Here is a 22,274-nt window from a genome sequence, read left to right as displayed (position 1 = left end):
ATAAGCAGCGTGTCGGCAGGAAATGCTCCCAGTCAGTCAAGCGGAGCGCTCATCAAAGTCACACAACAACATTTACAGATTTTGGAACTCGCTGTACACATAAGGTGTAACATGCTGGCATTCTGTCGATTCATGCTCTAAAGCTTCAGCAAACACTGGTTTGTGCATGTGAAGAAATGTTTACAACGGCGAGCAAGGAAGGCGATGCGCCGATTGCAATACGCAATCCTACTGGTCAACGTCAAGGCGGAAGGTTGTTGTTCATATGTCACACTACACGGAAGATTTCCCCAAAAATCTAAAATGCTAGACTTCATTTCTGCGTAGTAGGGATTATTGTTGGCCCAATTCGTTGGTTGTGGATTATGTCACACTACAAGAAGTTTTGTCGGGCCTGATCTGGGAAATCACACGCGATAGCAAATCGGGGTAGTAACAAAGCTAAAATCCTGTATTCCGATCCACGCATAAGGAAAACAACTATACAACGCTGTCTGGCCCTGTGTGAAAATATAATTCTCCCCCTTGTTAAATCATGAAATAACTGTGGCTAATCATATTTTTGGAACGTTAAATTCATATTCACTGACCACACCCAAGCCTGATTACCTCCAGACCTGTTCAATCAAGAAATCACTTAAACAGAACCTATCTGACAAAATAAAGTAATCAAAGATAACGAAGTGGCTGGCCTACAAAAATTACCCTAAGAGCACAGCGACAACTCATCCAGGAGGTCACAAAGGAACCCAGGACAACATCTAAGAACAACCCCAATTCCAATGAAGTTGGGATGTTGTGTTAAACATAAATAAAAACAGAATACAATGATTTGCAAATCATGTTCAACCTATATTTAATTGAATACACGACAAAGACAAGATATTTAATGTTCAAACTGATAAACTTTATTGTTTTTAGCAGATAATCATTAACTTAGAATTTTATGTCTGCAACACGTTCCAAAAAAGCTGGGACAGGTGGCAAAAAAGTTGAGGAATGCTCATCAAACAATTGTTTGGAACATCCCACAGGTGAACAGGCTAATTGGGAACAGGTGGGTGGCATGATTGCATATAAAAGGAGCTTCCCTGAATTGCTCAGTCATTCACAAGAAATGATGGGGCGAGGGTCACCTATTTGTGAACAAGTGCGTGAGAAAATAGTCGAACAGTTTAAGGACAATGTTCCTCAACGTACAATTGCAAGGAATTTAGGGATTTCATCATCTACGGTCCGTAATATCATCAAAAGGTTCAGAGAATCTGCATGTAAGCGGCAAGGCTGAAAACCAACATTGAAACCAACATTGAATGCACGTGACCTTCAATCCCTCAGGCGGCACTGCATCAAAAACCGACATCAATGTGCAAAGGATATCACCACATGTGCTCAGGAACACTTCAGAAAACCAATGTCAGTAAATACAATTCAGCGCTACATCCGTAAGTGCAACTTCAAACTCTATGCAAAGCAAAAGCCATTTATCAACAACACCCAGAAACGCCGCCGGCTTCTCTGGGCCCGAGCTCATCTAAGATGGACTGATGCAAAGTGGAAAAGAGTTCTGTGGTCCGACGAGTCCACATTTCAAATTGTTTTTGGAAATTGTGGACGTGTGTCCTCCGGGCCAAAGAGGAAAAGAACCATCCGGACTGTTATGGATGCAAAGTTCAAAAGCCAGCATCTGTGATGGTATGAGTCTGTGTTAGTGCCAATGGCATGGATAACGTACACCTCCGTGGAGGCACAATTAATGCTGAAAGGTGCATACAGGTTTTGGAGAAACATATTCTGCCATCCAAGTAACATCTTTTTCACGGACGCCCCTGCTTATTTCAGCAAGACAATGCCAAACCACATTCTGCACGTGTTACAACAGCGTGGCTTCGTAGTAAAAGAGTGGGGGTACTAGACTGGCCTGCCTGCAGTCCAGACCTGTCTCCCATTGAAAATGTGTGGTGCATTATGAAGAGTGAAATACGACAACAGAGACCACGGACTGTTGAACAGCTGAAGCTGTACATCAAGCAAAATGGGAACGAATTCCACCTACAAAGCTTCAACAATTAGTGTCCTCAGTTTATTGAACGTTGTTAACAGAAAAGGTGATGTACCACAGTGGTAAACATTACCCTGTCACAGCTTTTTTGGAACGTGTTGCAGCCATAAAATTTTAAGTTAATGATTATTTGCTAAAAACACTAAAGTTTATCAGTTTGAACATTAAATATCTTGTCTTTGTAGTGTAGTCAATTAAATATAGGTCGAACATGATTTGCAAATCATTGTATTCTGTTTTTATTTATGTTTAACACAACGTTCCAACTTCATTGGAATTGGGGTTGTAACTGCAGGCCTCCCTTGCTTCAGTTAAGGTTAGGATTAGTCACTGACATTGTTCATGACTCATCAATGAGGAAGAAACTGGGCAAAAATTGCATCCGTGGAAGAGCTCCAAGGCGAAAACCACTGTTGACCAAAAAGAACACAAAGGCTTGTCTTACGCTTGCAAAAAAGAACAAAAATAAAAACAGAATAATTATTTCTATATTCCATGGACTGATGAGACGAAAGTTAAAGTTATTGGAAGGTGTGTGTCCCGTTACATCTGGCCGAAATGTAACACAGTATTTCAGAAAAAGGAACATTATGCCAACAGTCAAACATAATGGTGGTAGTGATGGTCTGGGGCTGCTTATCCTTTTCAGGACCTGGACGACTTGCTGTGATTGATGTCGGCCATCAGTCCGTGACCTCAATCTGAACAGCATTTGGGTTCTGCAGCAGGACAATGATCCAGAACACACCAGCAAGTCAACTTCTGAATGATTCCTTGTGTGTTTTTTGGACATACTTGGCAAATAAAGATTCTGATTCTGATTTAAAAAAAAATATATTATATTTTGGAGTGGCGCAGTCAAAGACCGTACTTGAAGCCGATTGAAATGGTGCAGCATGACTTTAAAAAGGCTGTTCATCCTCAAAAACCATACAGTGTTCCTAAATTAAAACAATTCTGCAAGGAAGAGTGGGCCAAAATGTCTCCAAAGAGATGTGAAAGACTGATTGCCAGTTATAAAAAAACGCTTGATTTCAGTTTTTGCTGCTGAGGGTGGCCCAACCAGTTAATAGGTTTAGGGGGCTATTACTTTTTAGGGACAGGTAGCTTGGAATAGTTTTTTTCCTTAATAATTAAAATTTCGATTTTAAAACTGCATTGTATGTTTACTTGGATTATCTTTGTGTGATAATTCCATTTGTTTGACGATCTTAAACTTAAAGTGGAGAACTATTCAAAAAAATTATAATTTGAGGAGGAGAATACTTTTTCATGGCACTGTATTTTCTCCCTGTGCATCCACGTTTTCTCCAGTTACTCCAGCTTCCTCACAGATTCCAAAAACATGGTATGTTAATTAAGACTAACTGTTAATAGGTGTGAATGTAAGTGTTATTTCGCTACACCAGGCTGCTGCTGTCTATTTGTGGCCCCTGGACTGTTAAGGCCTTTTCATAGCACAGCGTGCTGTCGATCAATCCATTCATATTGTACTGTACTTTGCTGGAGCAACACATCAGCGCAGCACCGTGCAGCTGAGTCTGGCTGCGCACGAGGGGGGCAGTGCACCAGATAAGCGCTGCGAAAACCAAGTGCAGTGTCTAAGCGCCATTGTGGGTCAGCATGTGTAAACCAGGACTTGTCTCCATGCTAGCAATACAGAGACACTCCGTTACTGTCTCTCACAGTTCACTACTGCATAGAGCTGTGCCATATAATGATGTACATACATACTGTGTGTTGTAGTGTGATATAAAAACATCTACCGTACGACGTAAGCCTCTATCATATATTTGGTTATTTTGATGTGTGGGGTATTGGGGTGTCTCTTTTACGACACTAATGTGCCCAAGACGGTAACACAACAATTGTTACCTTTCTACAACGTGTGTGCCTCATTATCCGCGCAAGTTTTTTTAGGCGTGAGGTGATACCGTGTTCATGCCGTCTTTGTCTGGTCGTTGTGTCATTGTCTACAACTTGGTCTTGTCATTGCTGCTTTCCTGTGTCAGTCAATCAGCTCATTTGCCATTGTGTTCTGCTCACCGGTTTGTCAATTATTCTGTATGCATTTTGTTCCCTCTGTTGTGTTCATTCACTCTCTGAGGGGCAAGCAGGTTATGTGAAGAGTCGGAAGAAATTAATCCTGAGATGAGGGAAAATCTGCATTATCTGTTTCAAAGAGCACGGTAAGAGAAATTCCAACTGAGTCACTGTGGCAACAGGCCTAACCTGCTCGCTAGCAGGTTTTGTATGCTAAATCCTGACTTTCTACTCGTCTCCTCCCACCTGAACCAAACATAGCTTGTCTGTTTATCCTTGATATTTAGGCACAAAACATCTAAAATGATAAACTGGCATTCACAGATTAATTTCTTATCGAACAATATTGCTTTTCATCAAACTTAGTGCTGTAGCTTCATAACATTCTCCGGCTATATATCTCTAATCTCACACACCCGGGACTTGTGTTGACTGAGCAAATTTTGTGCACAGCAGAATTTATTATTATTTTTTGCTAATGGGAGTTTTGAGGCGGAAAGGTGGACGACTGGTTAGAGCATCTGCCTCACAGTTCTGATTCCCCGGCCCCCGCCTGTGTGGAGTTTGTATGTTCTCCCCGTGGTTTCTCTGGTTTCCCCACATCCCAAAAACATGCATGGTAGGTTAATTGACAACTCTAATTTGTCCGTAGGCGTGAATGTGAGTGCGAATGGTTGTTTGTTGGAAGGTGCCCTGCGATTGGCTGGCAACCAGTTCAGGCTGTACCCCGCCTCCTGCTCGATGATAGCTGGGTAGGCTCCAGCACGCCTGCGACCCTAGCGAGGAGAAGCGGCTCAGAAAATGGATGGATGGATGGATGGGAGTTTTGAGTTGATGCAAATCATACTGCGTAAACACAACGGTGTGTCCACTGATGAGAAAAGTCAACGTCACAGTTAAAACACTTGTTAGCTTTAATGTTGTAAGAAAAATAGTTCCATAGGATTCCAAGTGCCTCATGTAGAACTCTTTTATCGAAACTCATATTTTATGTTGTATTAAATTATGATAGACAAGCTGCTGCTCAAACTAGTCTAATTCACGGGTGGGCAAATAACAGGACCCTGGTCCGTTATTTAATTTGGCGCGACAAGCATTTATATTATCAAGAGTCACAAATATTTGCGAATGGGTTATTTACATGTATTTTTTTCCATTTCAGTTATTTTGTACTCATTCTATCATTAAATTAATGGTGGATTAGTCAAATATTAACATAATAAAATACATACACACTTAGAGAATGAGCGGCTCGGTGGACGACTGGTTAGCACGTCTGCTTCACAGTTCTGAGGACCCAGATTCAAATCTGGCATCGCCTGTTTGTTCTCCCCGTGCCTGAGTGGGTTTTCTCTGGGTACTCCAGTTTCCGCCCACATCCCAAAAACCTGCATGGTAGCTTAATTGAAGACTATAAATTGCCCGTAAGTGTGAATGTGAGTGCGAATGGTTGGTTGTCTATATGTGCCCTGCGATTGGCTAGCGACCAGTTCAGGGTGTACCCCGCCTCTCGCCCAGAGTCAGCTGGGACAGGCTCCAGCACGCCCATGACCCTAGTGAGGATAAGCGGTACGGAAGATGAATGAATTAATTAATTTACAGAATGAATGACTAAATTGCTGAATTACTGTACTGTAATAAAATTAGTAAAATACACTATTTTACATTTTTATTTACTTTCTGTTCATTTATCTTAATAAACAAATGGTTAATTGATGAATTGCAAATAAAATAAACAAGACTATGAAACATCCATCCATCCATTTTCTGAGCCGCTTTTCCTCGCTAGGGTCGCGGGCATGCTGGAGCCTATCCCAGCTGTCATCGGGCAGGAGGCGGGGTACACCCCGAACTGGTTGCCAGCCAATCGCAGAGCACATACAAACAAACAACCATTCGCACTCACAGTCACACCTACGGGCAATTTAGAGTCTCCAATTTATGCATGTTTTTGGGATGTGGGAGGAAACCGGAGTGCCCGGAGAAAACCCACGCAGACACGGGGAGAACATGCAAACGCCACACAGTCGGGGCCGGGGATTGAACCCGGGTCCTCAGAACTGTGAGGCTGACGCTCTGACCAGTCGTCCACCGTGCCGCAAGTATGAAACAAATTATCATTTTATTATTAGAGTAAACAATTTTTTTATACACTTTTTTTTTTTTTTTTCCTCATCTACAAATGACCTGCCTGTCCATTTAAAACATCAGGTTGCGCACAAAAGGTTTGCTCACCCCTAGTCTAATTAGATGTCGTTTTGGCTGACACATATCCCATCACTGCTTCTGCAGAAAACGTCCTTCTGTTAATAATACTAATAATATTTATTATTATTATATTCATCATCATCATCATCTTAATCATAATAATGGCTGGGTAGCTGAGTAGAAATCCAATGTTATTTTTTGTATATATACATTCATAAACTGTAGACTGATACATGTTGTGCAACAAATCAATGAAACAAAATGTGTAAATAAAACTGAAATAACGGTGTGAATATTAAATGTGTATTTAGTTTATTATTAAATGTCAGGAGGAGGAGGAGTTCAAGTATCTTGGGGTCTTGTTCACGAGTGAGGGAAGAATGGAACGGGAGATCAACAGGCGGATTGGTGCAGCGTCTGCAGTGATGCGGGCTTTGTAATGATCCGTTGTGGTAAAGAAGGAGCTAAGCCGAAAGGCGAAGCTCTCGATTTACCGGTCGATCTACGTTCCTACCCTCACCTATGGTCACGAGCTCTGGGTTGTGACCGAAAGAACAAGATCCCGGATACAAGCGGCTGAAATGAGTTTCCTCCGCAGGGTGTCCGGGCTCTCCCTTAGAGATAGGGTGAGAAGCTCGGTTATCCGGGAGGATCTCAGAGTAGAGCCGTTGCTCCTTCACATCGAGAGGAGCCAGATGAGGTGGCTGGGGCATCTGATTCGGATACCTCTCAGACGCCTCCCCGGTGAGGTGTTCCGGGCACGTCCCACCAGGAGGAGACCGCGGGGACGACCCAGGACACGCTGGAGAGACTACGTCTCTCGGCTGGCCTGGGAACACCTCGGGATCCCCCCGGAAGAGATGGATGAAGTGGCTGGGGAAAGAGAAGTCTGGGCGTCCCTGCTAAAGCTACTGCCCCCGCGACCCGACCTCGGATAAGCGGTAGAAAATGGATCGATGGATAACAAACTAATATTATATCCATCCATTTTCTGAGCCGAGTCTCCTCACTCGGGTCGCGGGCGTGCGGCAGGCAGTTTGTAAGTGAGGTTCAATCATTCATTCATTCATTCATTCATCTTCCGTACCGCTTATCCTCACGAGGGTCACGGTGGTGCTGGAGCCCATCCCAGCTATCTTCAGGCAAAAGGGCACATATAAACAAACAACCATTCGCAGTCACAGTCATACCTATGGGCAATTTAGAGTCTTCAATCAACCTACCACGCATGTTTTTGGAATGTGGGAGGAAACCGGAGTACCCGGAGAAAACCCAGGCAGGGACGGGGAGAACATGCAAACTCCACACAGGCAAGGCCTGGATTTGAATCCCGGTCCTCAGAACTGTGAGGCAGATGTGCTAACAAGTCGTATACCGTGCCGCCAGGTTCAATCATGACTGAGCAAAATATGCCTTGCCTGTCTGAATGATAGTTGTATAATTAGTTGAAGTGCTTCCAAGAGCACTTTTCAGACACCGGATTGCGAACACATGGAAATCTGATTTTGTTCAAAATATATTCCTATTTGCTGTGTATGGTTAAATGTTAGGCCAGTGCTTCAAATTGTAATGTGTTGAAAATCTGCATTCAGTCATGCATCAATTACTTCTCTTTCCTTTGCAGACTTTACGGGCGTCGTAAAGTCGAAAAGTCGTAGGTCGAGCATTGTAACTCGAGGACGTCCTGTACTGTATACGCCTGCAATAGGGCCTTTGATTCCAAGGTAGAATAACTAAATAACTTCATGTTTCTATTGGTTTCCATGGTGAATCAACATATCCATTGATAATGTCTGTTTGTTGTGGTCATGCATGAGATTCGTTCAAGGTGTGAGTCGTCAGACTTGACTGAAATAATTCAGACAAGCTGTTCTGGACCCGCCAGCACGGTGAACGACTGGTTAGAGCGTCCGCCACACAGTTCTGAGGACCGGGGTTCAATCCCCAGCCCCGCCTATGTGGAGTTTTCATGTTCTCCCCGTGCCTGTGTGGCTTTTCTCTGGTTACTCCAGTTTCCTCCCACATCCCAAAAACATGCATGAATTGGAGACTCTAAATTGCCCGTAGGTGAGAATGTGAGTGCGAATGGTTGTTTGTTTATGTGTGCCCTGCGATTGGCTGGCAACCACTCCCACAACCCTAATGAGGAGAAGCGGCTCAGAAAATGGATGGATGGATGTTCTGGACCCAAATAATTACAGTTTCCAAGTTCGGAGTAAGTCAACTCAGAAGTCAGGTTTAGATTAAGAGCATGTGAGCATGTAGAACTTGCTTGCTGCAATACCCCCGCGGTCATTGTCGTCTGTTGTTGTCATACATTGTGAGTCAGTTCCCCATGTTATTCGTCCTCCTAGTGTCTGGGTTATTTGGATTTTGAATCATAATATTTGATACTGGCTCCCCACCACAGTACCATTCCCAATTCCTGAGATGATTTGCACTGCACGACCTTTAAAACCCATATATAACCCTTTTATAACCTCCCCCTTCAGTTTCTGGCCATGGGAGTGAGAGACTGACGGTTTTAGGCCATTTGACTGCCAAGTCACTGACCATAGCTATGCAGACATCTCCAGACCAGTCTGGTCAGTCTTTTCTGGGCCAGCCTCGAGTGGGAATGACGCCAAAAACTCTGCATGTGTGTGTGTGTGCGTGTATGTGTGTGTGTGTGTATACAGTAGAAAATCAAAGTGACTAACATTAAAAGGTCACACTTCTAAGAGGCCTTTTAGAGGCTGCAGACTGGCACAGTCAGAATGTACTAGAATCAGTAAGAGCAGACAGAGCAAGTTAGAAATGCCCTCCTACAAGGACGTGTGGGATTAGCTGAGTTAGCATTTCACAGTGTCAGAGAGAGGAAATTACACAGCAAGATAACCCCAAGACACTCACTACAACAGGCTGTCAAGGTTATCATTGCCTCAAAACAAGTACTTCTGTGATGGCAGACAGAGGGGAAACAACCAGGCCTTAAGCAATGGTGCATCAAGCAAGTGTTTTGGAAAACAGACACCACAGCAGCATGGGGCCTAACATGGGACAGCGTGAAAAATGTTTGACCTCATACCTCAGAATTCCAGATTTGTCGGGATACCTCTGTAGTTTAGGCTTTCACGTTGCCACTTTGTTGTATTTTTCTTTTCTTTTACGATATATATATATATATATATATACTATAACGCTAGTATTCTAGGTGTTCAGAGAACATGCAGTAACATATGGTATCTTAAAGCTTGACCTTTCACCACATCACTTCTCTTACACTGACTAGTGGATTTGATGCCATGTTTGATTTTAGACTACAACCTAAATACTTCATTAACACAATGAAGATGTAATATACTAGTAGAACAACCAAATCTACAGTGATTTAACCAAAAAAAGTAAAACAATGGTGACATGTATGAAATAGAATCTTGCATGTGTGTTTGTACTACCAGTGCATCTAATTTAGTTTTTTATGTGAAAGTATTATTTTTTCCAAATTGAAGGTTGGTAGTACTTTTAAATGGACAGGCATTCTCAGAAGCATGTAGTTAACACAACGACATATCCCAAAAGGTACATGATTTTTACCACCAGTTTGTTGAAATGCTTGAGCGACAGGCCTATCCCATTGTGAGTTTCAGCATGCGTGGTCTGTCTGCAGAACCAGTTCAGTTTAGAGATTTAAATCTAAACTATGGTTACTTTAACTAAGAGGTATTGGAGAGTAAACTACACCGACAAAACATCTGTGACAGTAACAAATATATACAAAATAAATGAAGAACTTTTTATCACTTGCTTTTTGCTGCACTATTCTCCGGGACCCTTTACCAGGTCTATAGATAAATATTAGGGGGAAAAAATTACTATCACAGGGCTAGCCTACCCCAAATAAAAATAATAATTTCATATAAAAAATGGCATAATAGATACAGGTGTGTGGTGTATAAATAAGCCTTTCTCAACATTACCATAATTTGCTTTGGTATGAACAGAGATTGGGTTGTGAGTGTTACGTCTTCCTAATATGCTTATAATGCGTTGTTGTGTTGTAGCTCACCTGAACAATGTCGAGCACCATTCCTGCTGCCGCTGTCCCAAACCCAGCCAGCAGGAACGGGAAAACCACCTGCAGACCAATTGAGAAGGAGGTTTCTTTGAGGGGTGCCGGTGGTTCAGGGCTCTGGTCATTACTGGTGTCATCGCTCTCATTCTGGCTTGCATTCTCCAAGAGCGCATCCTCCTCACGCTGGCCTTTGGCATTAGCCCGACAGTCCATCACTGCAACAATCTCCAACCTTTCTTCATTCTCCGGGGTTTCATTGGCCATTTCTGTGAAAGATGTGACCTCTTTGAGCTCAAACTCACTTCCAGTATCTGGGCTCCCTTCCTCAGGCCCCTGAGTGAGGATCACCGGGTGGACAGTGGAGTTGGAGTTAAGGAAGGCCGGCGAAAGGGGCCCTCCATCTTTCTTCACCTCAATGGCCCCGGAGGACATGTTGATGTCGGGCAATTTCTCTTGTTCTTTCGACCAAAGTACCATACGGAAGCCTTTGAAAGACAATGGGCTTGAAAAGAAAATATAGACGAACTGTTATAAAGGAGTCACTGGATCACCTGACCTGGTTTTGATCCTGATCAGTCTAAGTCATTTATCCCATTAAAAATGTGGACAGGGGGTGACGACTATTACTGAAGAGCCAAATGGAAATTGCTCTATGGGGAAAAAAATTGCAACAAGGCACATGCATCCGTTTGTCTGCAAATCCCGTGTTCCTGTCGGTGTTTTGGGAGCAGGACCAGTATGTTCTCCATTCAATGCAAGGAGCTCTGTGTGGGCTGGCAAGAAAAAGAAGAGGGTATAGTTCATATTTCTAGTTCAATGACTTTTCGCGGGCACTCACCACAGAAACCCCCATTCGTATGTTCTCCAGAGTTTTTTTTGTTGTTGTTGTATTCTTCTGAACAGCATTGGTTTTAAGTTAAATGGGAACAGTCAGATGTCTGAAGTAGCTATATTGCAGTGCAGGCGAGTCCTGCTCGCAATCCACTGATCACAGTAGACTAGTTGGCATAACGGGCTGGCGATGGCTCACCTTACACCACGTGGCTGCTGGAAAGGTCTTTGCACTGAAGATATTTAAAGGTCTGCAGCACAAGGATTGAATTACCAGCCACAGAAAGGGTCTTCTCCAAACAGAGTGGACCATAAACTGGGAGAAGAACATATCAAATGATCATGTATGTATTCTCAATCAAGTTAAAAAGCTAACAGTCAAAGGCTGTGATAAATAGTAAGAATGATTTTCTTTTACGCATATATACACTATTTAAAAGTAGTGCCTCAGAGCCTGAATCTTAATATGCACATATGCAGAGGAACTACAATTTCTACATCTACAGTACACCATAGTGTTGGCATCCTACTTATACTAACATGAAAACAAATATACATACTGTGTATAACTATTAGAAAGACCGCTCAGTAAAATGGTCTATGTGAATTCTCGTAGTGAAAATAAGCAGTTCAGAAAATGGATGGATGGATGAATAATAAGTAACAAGAAACCTCATCTTTAAGCACAACGAGAATATGGCACTATTAAATGAGGTGCTACAATACATTAATTCTCCCTCTGAAAACACACAAATCTAATTTAAGATCAATGTTCCATTCATTGGAGTGTATAAAGCCCAGAGAACAAGTATGTGGCACTACTTTTGTGAAAATGTTCTTTCTATTACTATCGTTTATACGATAGTCTGCTAAATGCCAAATAAATAACCAACCCTCACAAACAAAATCACAAATCTCCCCCTATTAATCATTAGGACTATTAATGTTAGTGCTAATGTAGGAAATTAAATGTTTTAATCCAGTGGTGGTGGGTAATAAAGTACAAATAATGTTACTACACCTACAGTAAGTACATTTTTCAGATATCTGGACTGGAATGTTTCTTTTTCTGATGATATTACTTTTTCTCCTTACATTTGAAAGCAGATTAGCTGTACTTCTTACTCCTTACTTGTTACTTTTTTCAACTTCCGCGATGACGCACTGTGAAAAATAAAAAAAGGCATTGAGATGTAAAGACAGCCGCGGTTGAGATCTTGAGAAAATGACATCTTTGGGTCTTATAAAGCAGAATATACAAAGACAGCAGTGACATGAAGGAATGTGAAGCAGGGAGGCAACAGATTCAGAGAAGCATGGTATGCCCCATCCATGGCTTTATTTAAGACAATTGTTGGAGGTTGTCAACTCCAATAAAGATTCTTGGCCTAAAAACCAGCAGCTTTTGGCATTCAGACTCATCTGTAAAACACATACAGGTAAGAAGTATTTTTGTTGTTATCGTAAGCTAATTTAGCATTGTTGTTGTTGTTGTTACGAAATTCACAACAATAGCGAAGCTATGGGAACATGTTGTTTTGATAGCATAATGCTAGTTGTTTTAGTTTTGTAAGTACATGTCAGTATGTACCTTTTACATTGACTTAAGTACAGCAGTTGAATGAGAATTCTCCTTTTACCAGTATTTTTTTTTTAAAATACATGTAGCCTATTTGTACTCATACTTAAGCACTTTTGTCACCTGTAGTAACGCTAACAGGTGCCCGATACACCATACATCACTGTATTGCGCCGGGTGCACAAATATTTGAAATCGCTTGTCGTCTTCTTGTCGCCGACTGGACGCACGCGTGTTGCGACACAGTCTAAGATAGCGTTTATCCCTGCTGAAACAATCTTGTTTAGTAGTCAGGACCAACACCAGGCGAACCCAACATGGCAAAGGCGTAAATTAGTGCTCCCTCGTCAGGACTGAATAGACGAGCCCCCCAGTTCTATTCTTCGGCTCGTTTCGTCAAGGCCAGGAGGCTTTCTGTTCCAACCCCGGGTTGGGAGAGAAAGTCACTGCCACCGCATAAGCATGCCTATTTAACTAGTTAACGCGAGTACAAACATGGCACTGCCGTTGGAATACATCGCAAAAGGAAAGGCTGGGCTGAACAGTCACCAAGACATGATGAGACATTCCGCCACGGTTAAACATAAAAGGAAAAGCTCACATTGTCCAGCAGTCTGTTTTATAGGAGACGTCAGTGCCATGGTTACCTTTTAGTGGCCGTGCTCCGGCGAACGACCCGGGCAGAGGCTCCGCTGGAGTCCGGCGAGCTGGCTGCATGTATCCTCCACCCCGCTGGTTACGCGCTCGGCTGAGCCGCGGATGCCGGTGTTCACGCCTTAAGTATGGTGGTACCGACGGCGTACGGTTAATAGTTAAACTGTCTCAACTCCACTCTCCCCCGACCCCGTCCATTGGCCCAAGCCACCGGGCTGCTCGGATGTGCATCGAGAATACAGCCGTCCGATGCAGGGGGCCAGGAAGCCACAAGGCGAGCCCTCCCTCCGCACTTTGAGCCGACGGGACGGGCCGAGCAACCCTCCACGCGACTCCACCACCACCACTGTAGCCCCCCGTGTCCACTGCTCACATGCAGGCTGCTATGACCGGTCTCCCCCGGCACGCCGTTTGGCCATTTATTGCACACCATTGAAAGCCATACGCTCTCTGTCCTCATGCGCTTCTTGTATAAATTGTACTTTCTTGTATAAATCACCGTATCGTTGTCCTGTGACTGTTGTAAAAGTGTTTCCTAAATATTATTGAAAATACCAAGTAGCTTTTGAGCACCCCCCCCCCCCCAAAAAAAATAATTAAAAAATCCTCCTGTCCCTTCCTCTTGACCAAATTAGATATCAAATTCAACAGACAAAATAAATTTTAAACCAGCTCTTTTTGTATGGTTTTGTTAATACGGCTTCCTTCTAATTGTTGAAACATTTTGTTTTATCAGTGAAATATTTTTTAAATAGCTGTAATGATGTTCTTAGCAGAAATGACATCATCAAGCTAATTGCTAGGTAGACCGATCTTTTCTTTTTCAGATTTTGTAAATGTTTTTAGTAGTGAAGTGTATCGCACAAACTTTGATAAGAGTTCGAGACGTCCAAAGTTTTTTTTTTCTCAAATCCAAACACATACAACAATGCAGCTAGTGAATTTTATGGAAAATTTAATGATCGAACATTGGGGATTGACAGGGAAGAACACAGAAAAACACAACAACAACAAACAAATACCACTGATGTCTTTTATCGCAAATTTGATTTCTCGTGTTTATAATATTAGGAGGCGGCACGGTGGCCGACTGGTTAGAGCGTCGAACCTCACAGTTCTGAGGACGGGGGTTCAATCTGGGCACTCCGGCACTCCGGTTTCCTCCCACATCCCAAAAACATGTATGGTAGGTTAATTGACAACTCTAAATTGCCCGTATGTCATGGTCTGTGTTTTGGTTTGGGTTGTGTTTAGTTTTGTTCCATGTTTTCCTGTGTTCCATGCTTGTCGTGTGCTCATTAAGTTGTTGTGTCCACCTGTTCTCGTCTACTTTGTGTCGACCAATCAGCTCTCTCCAGCCACTCATGTCTTGTCCAGGTGTTCCTAGTTGTCTCGTCTATCTGTTTGTATTTAGTTCCCTGGTTTCTTTCAGTTCTTGTCGGTTCATTGTCGTTGTCACATGTCTTTGCCATGTCATAGTCGTCAGTTGTCTTTATCATTGTGGTATGTTATTGTCAGGTGTCATTCTCCCTTTCTATTCCACGTCTTACTCACAGGTCATAGTTTGTTTCCAGTTTTAGATATTCGAGTGTTTCTTTGTTACTTTGATTTGATTGGTATCTGTTGTGGGACTTTGTTTAGTTTTCCCTTTTTGAAGATTAATATTATTTTGAGACTCCCGCACTCCTGCCTTGCCTCCCTGCTTCCCTGCAATTGGGTCCACCATGTTCTTGCCTTGCATTACTCGCCTTCGCCCTAACCACGTACGTGACACCGTAAGTGTGAATGTGAGTGCGAATGGTTGTTTGTTTGTATGTGCCCTGCGATTGGCTGGCAACCAGTTCAGGGTGTATCCTGCCTCCTGCCCGATGATATCTGGGATAGGCTGCCTGCCGCACGCCCGCGACCCGAGTGAGGAGACTCGGCTCAGAAAATGGATGGATATAATATTAGTTTGTTATCCATCTATCCATTTTCTACCGCTTATCCGAGGTCGGGTCGCGGGGGCAGTAGCTTTAGCAGGGACGTCCAGACTTCCCTCTCCCCAGCCACTTCCTCCAGCTCTTCCGGGGGGATCCCGAGGCGTTCCCAGGCCAGCCGAGAAACATAGTCTCTCCAGCGTGTCCTGGGTCGTCCCAGGGGGCTCCTCCCGATGGAACGTGGCCGGAACACCTCACCAGTGACATCCGAATCAAATGCCCCAGCCACCTCATCTGGCTCCTCTCGATGTGGAGGAGCAGCGGCTCTACTCTGAGATCCTTCCGGATGACCAAGCTTCTCACCCTATCTCTAAGGGAGAGCCCGAACACCGTCCGGTGGAAACTCATTTCACCCGCTTGTATCCGGGATCTTGTTCTTTCGGTCACGACCCACAGCTCGTGACCATAGGTGAGGGTAGGAACGGAGATCGACCGGTAAATCGAGAGCTTCGCCTTTCGGCTTAGCTCCTTCTTTACCACAACGGACCGATAAAAAGTCTGCATCACTGCAGACGCTGCACCGATCCGGCTGTCGATCTCCCGTTCCATTCTTCCCTCACTCGTGAACAAGACCCCAAGGCACTTGAACTCCTCCACTTGGGACAGGATCTCATCCCCGGCCCGGAGAGGGCACGCCACCCTTTTCCGACTGAGGACCATGGGCTCAGATTTGTTTCTCATCCCAGCCACTTCACACTCGGCTGCAAACAGCTTGAGTGAGAATTGGTGATCACGGCTTGATGAAGGGAACAGAACCACATCATCTGCAAAAAGCAGAGATGTCATGAACGGAACTGAGGATAGGACCCAAAAATGCACGACTCCAAAACAAATGGACAGTTTCAAAAAGGGAGGTTTAATATACAGGCAGAGGTCAGTACACAGGCAGGCAATCCAAAAAAGGCAACAGTATCCAGGCAAAAAGGCGAGGTCGATAATCGGAACAGGGTCTAGTCTTACTGTGAATCTGTGACGTGGAAACATGGAATGCTAGAATGCGACGACAAGGTACAAAGAACTGGCGACGAGAAAGAATGAGACACGAGGTTAAATGTAAGGGGTAATTAGGGTGAACGAGGCACAGGTGTTGAAGATGCTCACAGGAGCAGGTGTGTGTGAAACGGGGAAGACAAAAACCGGAACACACACCCATGACAGTACCCCCCCCCCCCTTAACAGCCAGCGCCAGACGGCTCCAGAGCGCCTGGATGCGCAACGTGGAAGTCCCGAATGAGCGAGTCGTCCACAATAAACACAGAGGGCACCCATGAACGTTCCTCATGCGGTAGCACTCCCAGTCCACCAGATATTGAAACCCCCTCTGACGAGATGACAACAGCCGCCTCACAGTGAAGACAGGGCCCCCATCCACAATGTGAAAATGCGATAGACCAGTGGATGCAGAGGGGAGGGAATTGTGAGAGAACTCGATCCAAACCAGTTTCTGAGACCAGGATTGTCCTGTGAGGCGAGACATTGGAGCCCAGTCTCCAGGTCCTGGTTCAGCCTCTCGGTTTGTCCGTTGGTTTCAGGATGAAACCCAGATGACAGATTGATGGTAGCACCTATTAGACTGCAAAACTCCTTCCAAAATCGTGAAATGAATTGGGGGCCCCTATCAGATACCACATTCTTGGGAAAACCATGAAACTTGAATACCTGGTATCTCATCAACTTGGCAGTGTCTTTAGCTGAGGGGAGTTTCGGAAGTGCAATGAAGTGTGCCATCTTAGAGAACCTGTCAACAACTGTGAGAATGGTGGTATTACTTTTAGAGGCCGGTAATCTTGTCACAAAGCCTACGGAAATGTCTGACCAAGGACGTTGTGGTATTGGCAGGGGTCGCAACTCCCCAGAAGGACTTTGACGAGAGGGCTTGTTAGCAGCGCATACCTGGCAAGCATTGACGTAATCGATAACATCCCTCCTAACATTAGGCCACCAAAAGCGCTGTTCGAGCACAGATTGCGTTTTGGCAATGCCTGGGTGACATACGGTCCGGTTAGTGTGAGCCCAGTGGATGACTCTTCCCCTTAAGGTCAGAACCACATAAAGCCTTTTTTCAGGGCAATCTTCAGGGCTAAGAGTGTTTTTCAGAGCCTCTTTAACCGCAGTTTCAACATCCCAAACAAAAGCAGAAATGAAACATGACTTGGCCAAAATAGTCTGAGGGTCGGACAAAGAATTCTCTTCGCAGAAAATAAGTGATAAAGCATCTGGCTTACCATGCAACAGACAATCAAAACTGCTGAAAGGATTGTCGGTACCCCCCTACCGACCCTTGAGAACTTGCACGCTGCCAGAACTAAGACAAGAGCGTGCAAAATCCTCTCGGACCCTCCGCATCCCGGTCACCAGTTCTTCCAGCTCCTTCCCTCAGGTAGGCGCTACCGATCAATGCAAACTAGAACTAGCAGACATTTCAACAGCTTCTTCCCTCTTGCAATCTACTTCTTAAACACCAAACCTACAATTCCATTACAACATGCTGGCAATTTTTTGACTTGAGTTCGTTGTCACATTTCTATGGAGCCAATTATACATTACTCGTGCACTCACTGCACTATTTGCATATCTGTTGTTGACCAATACTGGCCACTCATGCCAGCGCAGCATCTGCTCCATTTGCACACTGATTGAGAAGTATCTTCAACATTTGCACAACCAACATTGTCCCAGATTATCGCACTAGTCGTCACTTTAAACCGCATACACTCCTGGAAGTCTCGGCCCCCTTTGCACAATGGTCATTGCACCGGACTATTGCAATATTAGTAATTCGAATTGCTCTAAGTGCTAGAGGACTCTGCATCTTTTTGCACAATTGTCAAAAAAAAAAAAGAATGGACCGGCATTACCAGATAACTAGCAACCCTTTACTGCTCATTTACTGTTTTATTTTTTTGTCAATGTCTTTATGTCTCAAAAGTGTTCTCTGTCAATTGACTGTCTGTTTTCGTACTAGAGCGGCTCCAACTACCGGCGACAAATTCCTTGTGTGTTTTTTGGACATACTTGGCAAATAAAGATGATTCTGATTCTAATTTTTAGAACCAGGTCGGAAGGATAACATGAAATTAAATCTAGTAAAGAACAGAGCCCATCTAGCCTGCCTCACATTTCATCTTTTAGCAGATTAATTATACTCAAGGTTCTTGTGATCTGTCCATACTAAAAACGGAGTCTGTGCCCCTTCTCGCCAGTGACTCCACTCCACCAAAGCCACCTTGACCGCCAGCAGTTCACGGTCACCTATTTCATAATTTCTCTTGGCTGGAGTCAGTTTTTTAGAGAGATAAGCACAAGGATGTAACTTACCATCCTTGAGACATTTCTGGGAGAGCACTGCTCCTATACCGGCATCAGACGCATCCACTTCTACCACAAACTGCTATTTGAGATCTGGCAAAGTGAGGATGGGAGCGGAGGTAAAGCTCGATTTTAGTTTCTGAAAAGCTGACTGACAAAACGGGTTCCACACAAAGGGTCTGTGTGGCGAGGTAAGATCATGCAAAGGCGAGGCTATTGAACTGAAATTTCTGATGAATTTTCTGTAGAAGTTTGTGAACCCGAAGAACCTTTGTACATCTTTGCGTGATGTGGGAGTAGGCCAATCAATCACGGCATCGACTTTGCAAGGGTCCATTTTGACTTCACCTTGAGCCAGCACGAAACCCAGAAAAGAAACGGACGCCTTGTGGAACTCACATTTCTCAGTCTTGACATTGCAGTAACCGCTGCAATACAGAGCGGACATAAATAATGTGAGTCTCCTCATCCGGGAAGAATATCAAAATATCGTCCAAATAGACAAAAACATACACATTCATTTTCAAGGTTTTGGAAAACAGCTGGAGCGTTAGTGAGTCCAAAAGGCATTACCAAATACTTATAATGTCCCGTTGGTGTGTTGAATGCTGTTTTCCATTCATCCCCCTCCCTTATCCTGACTAGATGATACGCATTTCTTTAGTCTAGTTTGGTGAAAACCTTGGCTCCCTCCAGGAACTCAAAGGCGGTGGAGATGAGAGGAAGAGGGTACCTGTTTTTTACAGTTATCTTGTTGAGACCCTGGTAATCGATACAGGGTCGCAGAGCCTTGTCCACAAAGAAAAATCCTGCTCCCGCAGGGGATGAAGATGGGCGAATCATCCGGGCTGCCAGTGATTCTTCCACATACTCCTTCATGGCCTTGTGTTCCAGCCCTGAGAGAGAGAGAACAACCTCCCCCAGGGAGGTGTGGTTTCAGGCAGCAAGTCAACTGCACAGTCATAAGGTCTGTGGGGTTGAAGGGATTTAGCTTTGGATTTGGAAAAAAACTTCTTTAATGTCATGGTAACAGGTGGGTACTTGAGACAAGTCAGGATCAGGATGTATGAATCTTTTGATCTGGAGAGCATAGTGCCAGTTTAGGAAGAACCTGGGTAGAGCAACTTTGACGTGACAGTTGCTCACGGAATGACCCAACTGCCCGCAGTAGAAGCACCGCCCTTCCCTCAGCCGGCATTGACGTTCCTCAGGGGAGAGAGGGAACCTGCCCAGTAGCATGGGTTCATCCGTGGTGACGCTAGCCAGTGCATTGAGACTGGCAAAAGGGGATCTGCCTTGGATGGCTGGTCACCGAGGCTCGTCCTCCAAGTGCGCGGTGATGCATCCCTCCGCCGATCTCCATCCAGCTCGTGATCCAAAATTCTTTCATCGATCTTTACGGCGAGAGCGATGAGAGTGTCCAAGTCGGTCGGCAGGTCTAGTGGGACCAAATGGTTCTTGACGGTGGGGGATAGTCCTTGAAAAAATGCATCAAGTAGTGCCCTGTTGTTCCACTGACTCTCAGCTGCTAGAATGCGAAACTCAATCGCGTAATCTGACACCCTGCGCTTGCCTTGTTGTAAGGTGACAAGGGAGCAAACTGCCTCACCATCTGGTGTGGAAAACTAAAAAATGTGCTCCTTAGTCTTTACAAAAATAGCCCACAAATGACAAGCGGCGGGATTGCGGCTCCATTCATCAGTAGCCCACGCCTCCGCACGACCAGCCAGATGGGAAATGACAAAAGCAATCTTTGCCCGCTCGGTGCAGAAGGCAGCTGCCTGCAGCTCAAAGTGGAGTTCGCACTGAGTGATAAATGGCTTAATCAGAATCAGAATCAGAATCATCTTTATTTGCCAAGTATGTCCAAAACACACAAGGAATTTGTCTCCGGTAGTTGGAGCCGCTTTAGTACAACAGACAGTCAATTTACAGAACACTTTGGAGACATAAAGACATTGACAAAAAACAATTGTGCAAAAAGATGCAGAGTCCTCTAGCACTTAGAGCAGTTCGAATGACTAATATTGTAATAGTCCGGTGCAATGACCATTGTGCAAAGGGCGCTGAGACTTCAAGGAGTGTATGCGGTTTAAAGTGACGAGTAGTGCGATCATCTGGGACAATGTTGGTTGTGCAAATGTTACAGATACTCCTCAATCAGTGTGCAAATGGAGCAGATGCTACTCTCGCATGAGTGGCCAGTATATGCAAATAGTGCAGCATGGACTCAACTACAGTGAGTGCACGAGTAATACATAATTGGCCCCACAGAAATGTGACAACGAACTCAAGTCAAAACATTGCCATCTTATTGTAATGGAATTATAGGTTAGGTATTTAAGAAGTTGATCGCAAGAGGGAGGAAGCTGTTGGAATGTCTACTAGTTCTAGTTTGCATTGATCGGTAGCGCCTACCTGAGGGAAGGAGCTGGAAGAGCTGGTGACCAGGGTACAGAGGGTCCAAGAGGATTTTGCATGCCCTTGTCTTAGTTCTGGCAGCGTGCAAGTCCTCAATGGTGGGTAGGGGGGTACCGACAATCCTTTCAGCAGTTTTGATTGTCCGTTGCAGTCGGAGTTTGTCCTTTTTTGTAGCAGCACCAAACCAGACTGTGATGGAAGAACACAGGACTGATTTGATGACCGCTGTGTAGAACTGTCTCAGCAGCTCCGGTGGCAGGCCGTGCTTTCTCAGAAGCTGCAGGAAGTACATCCTCTGCTGGGCCTTTTTGAGGACGGAGTTGATGTTGGTCGCCCACTTCAGGTCCTGAGAGATTGTAATTCCCAGGAACTTGAAGGTCTCGACGGTTGACACAAGGCAGCTGGACAATGTGATGGGCAGCTGTGGCGAAGGATGCCTCCTGAAGTCCACGATCATCTCTACAGTCTTGAGCGTGTTCAGCTCCAGGTTGTGTCGGCCGCACCACAGCTCCAGCCGCTCCGCTTCCTGTCGATATGCAGACTCGTCACCGTCCTTGATGAGGCCGATGACAGTGGTGTCATCTGCAAACTTCAGGAGTTTGACAGTCGGGTTCGCTGAGGTGCAGTCGTTCGTGTAGAGAGAGAAGAGCAGCGGAGAGAGGACACAACCTTGGGGCGCCCCAGTGCTGATACTGCGTGTGGATGAGGTGGCCTCCCCCAGCCTGACCTGCTGTGTCCTGCCCGTCAGAAAGCTGTAAATCCACTGGCAGATGGCAGGTGAGACGCTGAGCTGGAGAAGCTTGGTTGAAAGGAGTTCAGGGATGATAGTGTTGAACGCTGAGCTGAAGTCCACGAACAGGATCCTTGCGTAGGTCCCTGCACTGTCGAGGTGTTCTAGGATGAAGTGCAGTCCCATGTTGACTGCATCATCCGCAGACCTGTTCGCTTGGTAGGCAAACTGCAGGGGGTCCAGCAGGGGACCTGTGAAACTCTTGAGGTGGTCCAGCACGAGACGTTCAAAGGACTTCATGACCACAGATGTCAAAGCGACAGGCCTGTAGTCATTCAGACCAGAGATTGCAGGTTTCTTGGGGACTGGAATGATGGTGGAGTGTTTGAAACAGGATGGAACTT

At 44.8% G+C, this 22,274-nt stretch overlaps 1 protein-coding gene across 3 annotated transcripts in view; it reads right to left on the bottom strand.

The window, feature by feature from the left end:
- Positions 1-13,704, bottom strand: part of slc41a1 (solute carrier family 41 member 1) — a 64,741-nt gene extending 51,037 nt beyond the window's left edge. Inside the window, exons 1-4 of one of the 3 annotated variants that reach the window (XM_061687429.1) lie at positions 13,425-13,704; positions 12,294-12,362; positions 11,398-11,514; positions 10,362-11,140 (exon numbers count right to left, since the gene is read on the bottom strand). In XM_061687429.1, the coding sequence (XP_061543413.1) occupies positions 10,362-10,844 (483 nt within the window). In that variant the 5' untranslated portion in view covers positions 10,845-11,140; positions 11,398-11,514; positions 12,294-12,362; positions 13,425-13,704. Of the gene's footprint in view, positions 1-10,361; positions 11,141-11,205; positions 11,310-11,397; positions 11,515-12,293; positions 12,363-13,424 lie in introns of those variants that run through there. The other 2 variants (XM_061687428.1, XM_061687430.1) reach the window with 2 other exon arrangements.
- Between the last annotated feature and the right edge of the window lie 8,570 nt (positions 13,705-22,274).

The sequence above is a fragment of the Phycodurus eques genome, chromosome 10 (genome assembly GCF_024500275.1).
Source record: "Phycodurus eques isolate BA_2022a chromosome 10, UOR_Pequ_1.1, whole genome shotgun sequence".
Taxonomy (NCBI): Eukaryota; Metazoa; Chordata; class Actinopteri; order Syngnathiformes; family Syngnathidae; genus Phycodurus; species Phycodurus eques.
The sequence above is the reverse complement of the archived record's forward strand: the minus strand, read 5'-3'. Positions and strand labels throughout refer to the sequence as shown.